This window comes from Plectropomus leopardus, chromosome 2, assembly GCF_026936395.1.
Source record: "Plectropomus leopardus strain MGB_pleo_1.0 chromosome 2, ASM2693639v1, whole genome shotgun sequence".
Classification (NCBI taxonomy): Eukaryota; Metazoa; Chordata; class Actinopteri; order Perciformes; family Serranidae; genus Plectropomus; species Plectropomus leopardus.
Genome location: NC_142177.1, coordinates 37,918,667 through 37,931,242, shown reverse-complemented (window position 1 = coordinate 37,931,242; position 12,576 = coordinate 37,918,667). Strand labels below are relative to the sequence as shown.

The window sequence follows — 12,576 nt, the reverse complement described above, 5'->3', positions numbered from 1 at the left end:
TCAGCCTTTAAACTGCCATTTATTTTTTTACACTGAAACCTCCCAGATGGTTTTGCTTTGAGAAACAAGAAATTAGTTCTTTGTTAATTCTCTATAAATGAAGTTAAAGCTTTTGGGGAAACTGGTGAGCAAAACTTTTGATGCATTGATGACAGGAGGCAGTTTACCTGAAATTTACCATTAACATCACCATGTCCAACACCACTGGCTCTTGCTGGCCCTTGTCGACCCTTGTTGGCCATTGTCAGTTTTTTTTACAGCTGGAGTTGTCAGTGGAGCCATTGACGAATGAAATCACTCCAATGGGCAGTTCAGCTAAGCCAGCCTGTTCTCATTCAAAACTCGTGAAATAGCGCTGCTTTGTCAGGGCTTTTCATGTAAGTGCATGATGGCAAGAGGCACTTTTGCATGCGTTTGATACGCAACTGGCAGGCGTCAACTAAGTAGGCAGCCGGAAAGAACCAGGATTGGATTGGATTGCTGCAGCAGCATTATACATAGGTGGTTGGCGCCAGTTGGGAACCTGAGCAGACGAAACCTGCGACCTCCGCATGATACTCTACTGGGCGGCGTCAGGTTGAAACGCTGCCTGTAACGATGTAAAATATGGAGTGCCTATAGCAAGGGTGCCTATAGTGCCAGTGGGAGGGTTGGCGTATGGGTCCAACAACACTGGACTTTTATGCGGGAGTCCGGTGTTTTCTTCCCATGAGGATTTTTTCGCCTAAGCCTAACCATCCGTGCCAGCATGTGCTTTGGTTGCCATGCCAATGTTGGTCGCAATGTGCTTTTGTTGCCTAAAAGTAACCACGTGTAACGTAATCCCACCATGTGCTTGTGTTGACAGCTGGTGTTTGCATTGTGGAACGTGAATTGCAGATGCTGAAGAATACCCGAAGCATAATATGCAGACACAGAAGTGCACTGCAAAGTGGCAACATGTAATGACTCGGGATGAGAACGTGTTGGTCAAGACCGTCTTTTTGTTTCCCTTTTTCCATGGCAGTTGCAGATTGCTGCTGTCTGCTGGTGTGGATGAGGTGTTTCCTCTCAGGCAGGTGCAGAACATATGTGTTGTTTATCTGTCAGTTGTAGTCTTTGCGGTGTATCCATATGCAACTTATGGCCGAAATGCAGGCAACATGTCAACGCAACAGTTGGCTTTTGTCGCCACTTGATATTGGTTTGATGTGTCTCAGCCTGAACAGAAACCTATGGATGACTCACATGGAAGGACTATTATGGAGAAAAAATGTTTGCTCACTATCACAAGCACCCATTCTCAGCTCTCGTACACATATTTTACAATCTCTGAAGCCTCTTTCTTCCTATGGCTTTAATGTGCAGGGAGAAAAATGGCTAATGTGAGTGTCACCTCAGCCACCATTATCACAAGGAGAAGACGCTGTAAGTGACTGCTTGCAGAGACCACTTGGGAGTACCGTGGGCTTGGAGAGGCTAATGCATTTACAACTCTTCAACATCTAACTAGAATTTGTCTCAAACCGCCTTTCATCATGCAAATTGTTTTACGATCCCTCTATAGTACTTGATGGTTGTCTTTACACTTTGATTCTTTTATATCAAATGGCAATTTGGCTGCCAAAAGACACAGTTAGAAGCAGACTATCCTTAAGGACCACCCTACCAGTGTGAAACAGAATAAAGTGGCAGCAGAGTTTGCTGTATGACGACTCCAGCTGAGACTAAAAACAATGAGTATTTAATGTGTAGCCAGAAGAAGCTGTTAAAACATGAATGCAGCAGAGAAAAGTGCCGTATGAGAAATGGGAGGACAGTAGAGCTGAGGAGATGAGACACAAAGAGAGGGGAGGATGGGAGTTTGGGAGGAAACAAAGAAAAAGACAGACGGGGGCAGAAGAGGGGAGGCGTATCACGTCATCTGCTCGGTGAGTATGAGTGGAGGTTGATGAGAGATTTCTTCACTGAGAGAGTTTCTACCAAGCTTGGGCCATCAGGTCGCTGAAATATACAAAACTGATACATGCAAAATATGCCAACATGCATGAGGACTAATTGGCTGTTCAGAGCTACATGACAATTACTTTTTAGGTGAGCACACACACACAAAATGCCTACAAGCCGCAGGTCCTAGAGATAAATGTGTGTACGTTCGCTATGATATCTAGTGTGGATTATTGAACAGGCTTAGCTAGCATATAATATGTCACAGTCAGTCTCCCAGCAATCCCCCGGGGTTTTATCTTATTGTGTGTGTGTGTGCCTGTGTCTATCCTACATATAATTTATTTATAACCCATAGCAGTGTGTGTGTGTGTGCGAGAGAGAGAGATGGAGTGTATCTGCATGGACACAGTAGCCATCAGTCACTGTTTAAGAGCTCAAGATCTGATGCTGAATCACATCTATAAGAAATGATACATCGGCTCTGCTCTATTATTCTGTTGTCTATTTTTTATTTTGTTTTCCGCAGCTGCCATTTTGAACTGATGATAGCAATTTGATCAACCACTGAGATGGATTCAAAAGCTCTGTGTGCTACATTCAGGAAATTAATAAAGTAACAAACCACAATTTGCTATATAAAGAGATAGTGGAGTAGTGGTGTCCTGAGCAGAGAATAAGGTCATGCTTTGTGTGTGTGTGTGTGTGTGTGTGTGTGTGTGTGTGTGTGTGTGTGTGTGTGTGTGTGTGTGTCTGTTGTAATCTGAGTTTCTCTGTGGTTTGTTGTAGTCTGAGCTTCTCTGTGGTTTATTGTAGTCTGAGCTTCTCTGTGGTTTGTTGTGGTAAGGTGATCAAGCTGTGTGTACATGGTATTGCAAGCGTCTATTCAACACATTCTCATTACAAATCGTCACATACTTTGTCTTTGCAGTGGACTTCAGTGTCTACATATTACACTCTAGGTATTCTTCTACATCTTCTGTTGACGTTCCATGATGTCGCTAACATGGTGTTTGCTTACGTGATGATGCATGTTGTGGGATCACACTGCAAGTGGTTTTTTTTTAGACAACACAAGCACATTGCAACCAACGCCAGAATCTAACAAAAGCACATGCAGGCACGGATGGTTAGGTTTAGGCAAAAGAGGCACAACTGGACCCCCGCATTAAAGTCTGTGGTATGTTCAATCCTTTCTGCTCCTTCTTGCAGCATTTTAACGTGACGCCAACCAGCTGCGTATCATGCCATCCAGCAAACAGTTCTTTCTGAAAGGCAGCTTTTGGCGTTGGAATCTTACTCCAAAAGCACTGCAGACAACTTTGGATGACAACTGGCTTTTCTATTCCCCAGCTGGTTCATCAGAGCCAGCCAGGGGGAGGAGGGTTTCTAGACTCTGGTTAGATGGAGGAAAGTTTACCTCCGCTCACCTATACACACCACCCATATTGTTTGGCTGAAAATCAGCAAAGTATCTCTTTTAGGTACCAGATAGGTGCTAGCTAGCTGAGTTAGTGGTTCAAACACATGTGACCTCTTATTCCTCAGACGGATTGAGATCCATTTGGCTCATAGTGTTGGTAGCTTGGTAGCCAATTGGAGCGTGATGATTGAGTATGAAATATCCGCTAGAAAATGCTTAAATTTCACCTCCTTCTCTGCTTTTTATTGCGCTCTGTTCCTCACCACTGGTTCATTCCATTTAGTTTGAACTGTCACTCTTCATATGTATTGACTAACATTGAAAGCATGTCATATCTGAGTGCGCGCTCATTGAAACGGAACCACTTTTGTATTTCAAAATTCAATATCGGTAGCATTGATGCTGCCATTAGTGTTATTGGATTGTTCCTGCTGCTGTTGAATATGGAGAATTGATCTGTTTTTGTGTATGTTTTCATTGTTAATTGTGTCCTGTGATGATTGATTGTTGTTTTTTTTGGAATGGGTTTACTGACCTGTCCCTTTTTCCTCCTCTGTCTCCTGTCTTCTCCCTTTTGCCCTTCACCTAATTTTTCTCTGCTGTCTTATTTTATTTCTACCTTCCCGTCCTTTATCTCTCTCAAATTTGGTACTCTTCTCCTCACCTCCTGCTTTCTCCTCTCATTTTGCCTTTTTACATCCTCTATTCTCATTTTTCCTCATCTGCTTCCTTTTCACTTTGTCTCCTCCACTCCTCCTCTCCCTCTTTATTCTTCTTTCTTGTCCCACACTTCCTTTCCACCTGACCTCTCCCTTCCCCCTTCTTGTTTTTCCACTATTTCACATCCCCCTCTGCTTTTTTCTTCTTTCTTCTTCGTCCTCTTACTCACCTTCTTTTCACCTCTCCTCCTCCCTTCTGTTTCCTCCTCAGCCTCCCCCTCTCCTTGCTCCTTCTCCGTGCAGGGAAGCAAGACGCTGCAGAGCAAATCCCTGCTGAATTCCTACTACTCAGGTACTCACTTAAACACACACACACACACACACACACACACACACACACACACACACACATAATCTTTGAAGATGCTTCAGGCAACAATTAAATGGCTGTAGAGGTTTTCGAGTTGCCTGCAGCTGTAATTGGACAAACTGACACTGTGGAGAAACTGTTTTTTGTCCCAAGTTGCCGTTCAGGTTCATCAGATGATTTTTGCATACTTGCCAGGTCGTTGAGTTTTACTACCGATAGAGAACTTTCTGCATCCCTTAAAGGGACAGTTCATCCCAAAATCCAAAAGACATTTTTCCTCTTACCTGTAGTGCTATTTATCAATCTAGATTGTTGGTTTTGACTTATCATGTTACTCACAGTCATCGCTGTTTCTGACTGAGCATTTGTGTTTCCTTTTGTGTGTCGTGTTGATTGTGTGTGCAGTGTCCAAAGAGCCAGTTCCAGCCACAACTTCTATAGGTGAGTAAAAACTGTTTCATTTCATAATGGGTCAAAAGTGTATTTGTATTTTTATTCATATCTTTCTCAGTTTATAATTTGACAAAGCATAACTGTAGTTAATTAGTGTGAGTCAATCAACCGTGTGAGTCAATCAACCGTGTGAGTCGGGTTATTTTGTACGTGAGCACTTGAGGGGAGCATCAGTGATTGATCTGTGAGCATGAATGGTAGGATTTTAGATGGTGGGCAGCGCTTATTTTTTAAGAAGTTGGAATGTCGCCTTATTTTCTGCTCTATCCCACTCTAATTCCACTCGCTTGCACCATGAGCTTGAAGGGTGCCCGACCCAAAACGCCTCTGTGTACTGCGCACACTCACTATGGTCCAGCAAAAATTGGCTGCTGTGAGCTTGACAATGGAGATTATAAAGTTATTTCAAAGGGAATGTTTGTGGATAATGAGCGATTTGAGTGTTGCGAAATGTGGGTTGAGATTGGGGCGATGTTATGCAGAGCGACTTTGAGAGGGGGAGCAAAGGGAGCAAAGGGAGCAAAGGGAGCAAAGTTCTTCCAGCTCCACTCCGCTCTCATGCTCTGGTGTGTGCATGCATGTGTGAACATGAGAACATGTAAAGAACACAGACTAAAAAGTACATACATTAAGGTACATACAGTTTAACATCAAAGAGAGCAAAATACTTAATGTGTAGTTGCAATTGCGTAGACACACACACACACACACACACACACACACACACACACACACACACACACACACACACACACAGGGTTTACACATGGGCAAAATGAAATGTCAAAACCATTTTCCAGTACCTTCTTTCTGTCTCTTTCCTCCCTCTCTCCCCCTCTGTTGGCCAGATTGACCAGTTCCTTGCCAAGCAGATTGGCTCGGACCCCTGCCAACGTGTGACATGCATGCATGCGTGTGTGTGTGTGTGTGTGTGTGTGTGTGTGTGTGTGTGTGTGTGTGTGTGTGTGTGTGTGTGTGTGTGTGTGTGTGTGTGTAGGTGTGTGTATGGCCGGTCTTTGCACCAGAAGACCATTTCACACAGTCTCTCTCTCACACACATGCACGGGGGTATAAGTGCTGTAGTGACATTTGTCTGCTGGTCTCCTTTTACAGGAGTGTTTCTGTTTTATGTGATAATACTTATCAGCCAGCTGCCAGCTCGTCATCCTCCTGCCACACCTCCTCTCATCCATCGTCCTCCTTTTCACTCCTTTCTCTTTCCCTCTTGTGTTCTGCCCATACTTTGTCATCATGCCTAACATTGCATCATCCCTGCTATATCCTTTCCCTCTACATGTCTTTTTAAAATTAAATTGTTTTTCATTTTTAGAATATTTGTCCAAACAACAAAATGCTTGCAAATTGCAGGAAATGTCTCGACAAGTTGCTCCTTGCCTTTTACCATATTTTTGAAAGATTTTAAACAAAAATGTTTATGGTTATGAGCTTGTTGAACTGGTTATTTTAAGCCAAAACATGATATTTCCCAAACTACAGCCAAGTATTTTTGCACCTAAACCTAACCAAGTATTAGCCACAGCACTGAAACTTAAAGTTTTAACATTTCTGCGACAAAATATAATAAAAATGTTATATATCAGTAGTTAAAAGAAGTAGTAGTTAAAAGAAGAGCACAAGGCCACCATTTTTCCTGCCAATTGGGTTGGGACGGTCAGTGGACCATTTTCTTCTCTTCTCTTCTCTTCTCTTCTCTTCTCTTCTCTTCTCTTCTCTTCTCTTCTCTTCTCTTCTCTTCTCTTCTCTTCTTTTTTTATTCTGCCTCATTTCTATACTTTACCTTTCACTCTTCCTCTCACTCCCACCCTCCTCTCCTCTGCTCTCTTCTTTGTGTAGGAGAATGTGTATCTTCCTCTAAAACACTGTTGTTAACCAGCTGAATCACTGTTATACCTGCAGAGCTCGTGTGTTAACTGCCCAGCCAGCAGAGAGCCAGAGACACAGACAGGCAGACTTTCACAGTGACAGACACTCACTCTGCATCTCATCTAGTGGTCAAAAAAGAAAGAGCAAAAACAGAAAAGCACGTCCATATTTTCCGACAATGTTCCAGCCTCAGCTAATTTACTGTAATTTACACAACCGTCTGCGCAGGTTTCTGTGCCGTTTGCTGATGCACGTCAAGGCATGATGAAGCAGAATGCAAAGTGACGCTTGAGCGATTTGTGCAACGGCACAAATTTACTGTCGTACATCTTCACTCAATGACGTTAGTGTTTTGTTGAACCATCTGTTCTCTTCACAATTAGATAGAAAGAAAAGATGTAAAACAAACTTTCATCATTATTGGGCAGAAAAATCTGGGATTCACAACAACTACATAAAATAAAGAAACTGGGCTATGTGCACTAAAATAAATATAGCATGATAAAACAGCAGTGAGAGTGTAAGAAACAGAAGAATTAGAAACATTATTTCATCAGTCATCCAATTTTTAATATACTTTTCATCGGCATTTAACATCACATTCCATCTCTTACAGTGATTTCAAAAGCTTTGTGCAGCTTTTATATATGTCTAAAATGCCACATTTTTTAAATTTATAACAGAAACATAAAAGGAAGAGTGAAAAGTGTAAAACACATGGGGAGTGATCCTTTCTTTACCATATCATCATAGGTGATACACACACACACACACACACACACACACACAATTAAAAATGAAAAGATAATTGCAAAAAAAAAAAAATTAAAAGAAATTAAAGAAAAAACAAAATTGCCTAAAAGAATTTAAAAAAAAAGTACAGCTGGACTGGTAATATGTTTTTCTCAACAACAGAAAAAATCACTGAACATTTAAAAAAATAAAAATGCAAAATATTGTAAACAAAACATGCCTTCCAAACCTGTGGGGCATAAAAATCCACAGAAAAATAAATACAAAATAAAGCCACTGAAAGACTGTTATACAAGACTGTGCCACAAACACACAAAAAATATTTATTTTTTATTTTTTAGATTATTTTTGGGGGCTTTTAGCCTTTAATTGACTGAACAGTAGAAGTGTGAAAGCGGGAGAGAGAGAGAGAGAGGATGACACACAGCAAAGGGCAGAGGGCGGAATCGAACCATAGCCAAATGGTTTTTGTGCCTAAACCGAACCGCATGCTTATCAGAGCATTTTTAAAGCACAAGGAAGAGTAAAGTTTCAACAAATCTGCTACATAATCATCTACAAATGTAGCATTTCTGGGGTTTGCAGAAATATACATTTATTCTCTCAATTTTTCCTTTTTATCCATCCTTTCGTCCATAACCCACAGTCCTTCACTCCTCCCGTCCAATCCGTCCAATCCGTCCATCCACTCATCCATGAATTCTTCCAAAGCAGATTTGTTTATTTCCTCATATCTGTAAGTCTGTCCATCCTCTCCTCTATACCTCCATCACTGGCCGCATATCTTCTTAACTAATGTAAATGACTCCATTAACCCTTCGTCTGTTCTTCCATATAGTTATATATACATAACGCCCTCTCTAAAATCCTCTCTCTATTCCACTGGTACTACACTTTCCCATTTCCCCTTTTAGAGCTGCCTGCAGCCGTCCTTTCATCCACTCATCCCTCATTTTCTCCATCCATTCGTCCATATATATCATATATCAGCAGAGCTGGCCGCTGTTTGCACATCATGCTGAGCATCACGATTATTTTATTGACTGGAGCAGTGAATTAGGGCGTAGAGGACCTGGAGATTGACCACCAAGCATCATGCCATCATCGACATCATCACCATCACCATCCAAGGCCAAAGAGCGAGAGACAGGGAGAGGAATACCTAATGCACAGTAAAAGAGAAGAGTGAGGAAGAGATGGGGATAAAGTAAAAAGAAATGGTCGAAGACTGAAAGATAGAAACAGAGAGAGCATTTGCCAGCTCCTTTGCAGCATATTTCTTTATACAATATGTGTTTGTTTGTTTGTTTGTTAGTTTAATCCAAGTTGAGATGTACTGCTGATGCGTTTGAGATGCGTTTATCCCACCAAACACACTTCTTGAATACAAAATGACACCAGGAACTGAATCAGAGAAATGCCGATCCTAGCAATGCTGCTTTTAAGCATTTTATTAGTAGAATGTAAGCACATTTCATTAATTGTATTTGCTTTAATTATTTTTAGTCTGGCGCTACAATAGCCCAGACAGTTGACTAATTAAAAAGAGACTGCACTTAGTTGGTTTTCAGAATGCCCATAGGGTTAAAGAATAAACCACAAATGTTGGAAAGAAAAGGAAATAATTGAGGTTTTGTGGAAAAACACAAATTATAAAAGAAAGAATAATTTTCATCTATTCATAGATCTTTTGTGTATATTATTTAAAAACGAGTTTCATTGCTTCCTACGCATTTTATACACACCGATCCTTTTTATATCAAACACTTTGATTCCTTTTGAGTTCAATATGTTAATTTAATCCGTGGCCTCCAAGGGTGGCCGCATTTAACCATTCAATAAACTGATAGAAAACATTTAATTTTTTTAAGTACGAATCCATCATTTAGACATGTTTTAATACCTTTCAGGACTTTGAAAATGGATAATGGTACCAGGAGCCTGAATGGTGCCAGCGAGGATCGTTTCTTAATAGCTGGAAGAGAGAGAGAGAGAGAGGGACAGAAAGAGGAGAAAGTTATTAAGACGACAGTGAAAGAGACATACAGATTGAGGGATCAAAGACGGGGAGAAGGAGCTTGGGTAAATCCAGTATGCAGTGCAGAGGGGGGTTTAGCTCTGTGTGTGTGTGTGTTTTTGAACCAGCTGTAAAGCTTTCTCCCTAGCTCAGGTGTTTTCTCAGCTATGGAAATGGGATTTCAAACACCCACACCCACACACACACACACACACAAACACATACAAACTCTTTCCCACAAAATCCTGCAGACATAAGCACCCATAGTGAAGCCAGCACTCACACGCATAGTATAGCATACACAAGTATACAAATGTATGCGAAAAAGAGACAAGGACACATCAGAAAGTTACAGATATGCACAGAAGTACACACACACATCCGTATGCACATACACTCGGCACAGTGTTAACATTGATGCGACGTAAATCCACTGGATCAGTGGAAAGCCACCGCAGCATAGCGTGCATTTCATGTGCAAACACGTTTTCCTCTAAAAATCAATTTCCCAGACACTGATGTATGTTAAAAGGTTACGCAACACTGTTCTCTGTCAGTTCACAAAGCAAGCGTCAGCCTTTTGTGCCCGGCCAAGGGCAGCACTTTGCCACTGTTAGCACAGAAGTCATGTTTTTCCATGGATAAGGAGCTTTTTGTGGTTAATTAGGTACACACAGTTGCACAAATACACTGACACAAACACGGAGCCATACAAAGGCCTCCCAGGCGCTTAGGACCCAAGAACAAAACTCAAGAACTAGATCGGAAACTAGAATTGCACAATCCCGTTTGCCTTTTCAAAAGCATCCAAAAAACACAAAGATAAGGCAAATTCGACTAGTAAAGGAGTAAAAAACAGCTGCTTTGGTTGAGACACAACTTATGTGCGACAGACTTCACACCTTGTTCACATCTTGTTCTTTGCGCTTTACTGCTGAAATGTTCAGATGATCACAAGGATGCTGCAAAAGAAAAGTCCGAAGGTAAAGTGGATTATGTATGATCAGCTTTGGTGCTTAACCTTAATGAAACAACGAGGAAATAGGTCTGTGTCCTTATTCATTGCTGTTTTATAGACACCTGGAGAAAATGGCTACATTATTTATTATTTATTACTTTACATTTATTATACATAAGGTCTAGTTTTTAGAATTTAGCTGGATCTAGTGGTAGCGTTGCAGATTGCAACCAACTGTAGGCAGATGCAGAACAGACATGTTTGCTGGCTCTAAGTTGGTGTGTTCATGTGCAACTTTTTGGCCAAGACACAGCAACATGAGGCAGCGTAGCAGGGGCTTTTGTTGCCTCTAGTTCTTTGATGTTTGTTTAGTGTTTCTGAGCCTTAAACGTAACTGAAACACAACAATTCTTAGTTTCGGGTGATTTTTATAAATATTATATCCCAGTTCTGCCATATATGTTTCTAAATCTTATACAGTAGACCTTTAGACATCAATAAAATATTTCCGTCCTCAAATTAATTCTACAGATGTCTATGGAGAAAGAGTGGAGAAAGGAGGTTCAGGAGGCCAACATGAATACAGCATAATAAAAAGAGGAACATCCTTGATTCTTTTCAGAGCATTTTCTTTTTTCTTTTTTTTTCACTGAAGTAAAAGATTTAGTCCCCTGCCAGCAGACCTCAGTGATCCTTCTTAAATTTTTCTTTTTCTGTATATTTTTTAAGATGCAGCACGCCAAAAGTACTTTATCGACAATGGTGCCACTGCACAGTGGAAGTGGAAGATGGTCGGATGTCACCTCCTGCGTGGAGAGCTCATAATTTCTAACCACAGCCCCGCTTGTATCGGAAGTAGTTGTTTCACAGCATTACTGCAGGGCAATTATTTTCCCCAGTCTAGTTCAGCATAGCATTAGGCTGCATGTAAGGTGATTATGGCTAATGGTAGTCATTTTGTTTGGCCATAATGTGGCAGTGCTGGGTAATTGAAGGTGAGAGCAGGGTTGAGAGATAGCAGTTTTTAACCTTTATGTGCTCGGGGAAGATTGAGCCCTTGTGCACTTTTCCAGCCACTTCTTGACTGTCTGCTTACACAGTGTATATTCACATCGAGGGTCCCTCAGTAAAACTTCCTATAACACGTCTGACTGCCTCTTGGTCTGCCAGTCCAGTCTGTCCCAGGGCCCGTTTACACGGCAATGGTTTTTGCATGAAACGTTAAACTTTGTTGCAGTTTGGCCTTTCATTCACACGATGAAGGCGCTTTGAGGTCCTGAAATCGCAGACTTTTGAAACCGGGTTTCAGAGCTAATCTTTTGAAAATGCAACCCCATCTGTCGCCGTGTAAACTTGCAATGCGTGTGAGAATGGTGACATCACCACCGCACTTCCTGTGTGCGTGGTGATTTTCTATGTTGTGTTATTAAAAAGTTACAATACCAACTACTGGCCTCGCATACATACTGCAGTGTTTTCGGTTGTTTTTGCTGATACTTGTACACGAGGATCATTCTCACAGTGTTAACATATGAACGCAGATTTTTCTCGTTTTCAGTGGGGCCATTCTCGTCCAAACGTGGCCCTATTTGCATATACAGCAGCTTTTTCAGTTGGTCAACTTGGTCAAGTAATTATTAAGCTCCCTTTCCCAAAAGTTATGTCTATGTGGCTGCTACCAGTGGATGCTGTTGGTTGTTTAGTTTTAAAAGATACCACTGCCTTCATGCTGGTTAAAACAAAGGTTAGCACAGCCTCTGAAGGACAATAATGTTGGGCTGGCGGGAGGAGGCCAGTGGGGGGACCTGCTGTTTTAGCAGAGTGGCCATGCCCCCTCACCTTGGAGGCACCGCTGATTTTGGACACAGCCAAATAATGTGCCTGTGCACCGGAGGATTCCCCTCATATTTTACATCAAGACACCAGGGGCCAGATGCATAAACAATGAGTGCGCACAAAGACCATGCGTAGGCCTTTTCCCAAACAAAAACTGGTTTCTATAAAGGAGGAAGTAAGTGAGAATGTGCTCGCCTCACGCATTCTTCAGAGCAGGCGTACACACAGTTTTAGCTGAGATAGCTTTGAGTAATATGATGAGAGGGAGATTAAATGTAAGTTGAGAGACTGAAAACA

The 12,576-nt window shown here is 41.6% G+C and overlaps 1 protein-coding gene across 13 annotated transcripts in view; it reads left to right on the top strand.

Moving 5' to 3' along the window:
• Positions 1–12,576, top strand: part of ptprt (protein tyrosine phosphatase receptor type T) — a 475,570-nt gene that overhangs the window by 340,794 nt on the left and 122,200 nt on the right. For all 13 annotated transcript variants that reach the window (XM_088070228.1, XM_088070218.1, XM_088070225.1 and 10 more), the window contains 2 exons: positions 4,280–4,360; positions 4,784–4,819. In XM_088070228.1, coding sequence (XP_087926354.1) covers positions 4,280–4,360; positions 4,784–4,819 — 117 coding nt within the window. The remainder of the gene's footprint in view (positions 1–4,279; positions 4,361–4,783; positions 4,820–12,576) is intronic.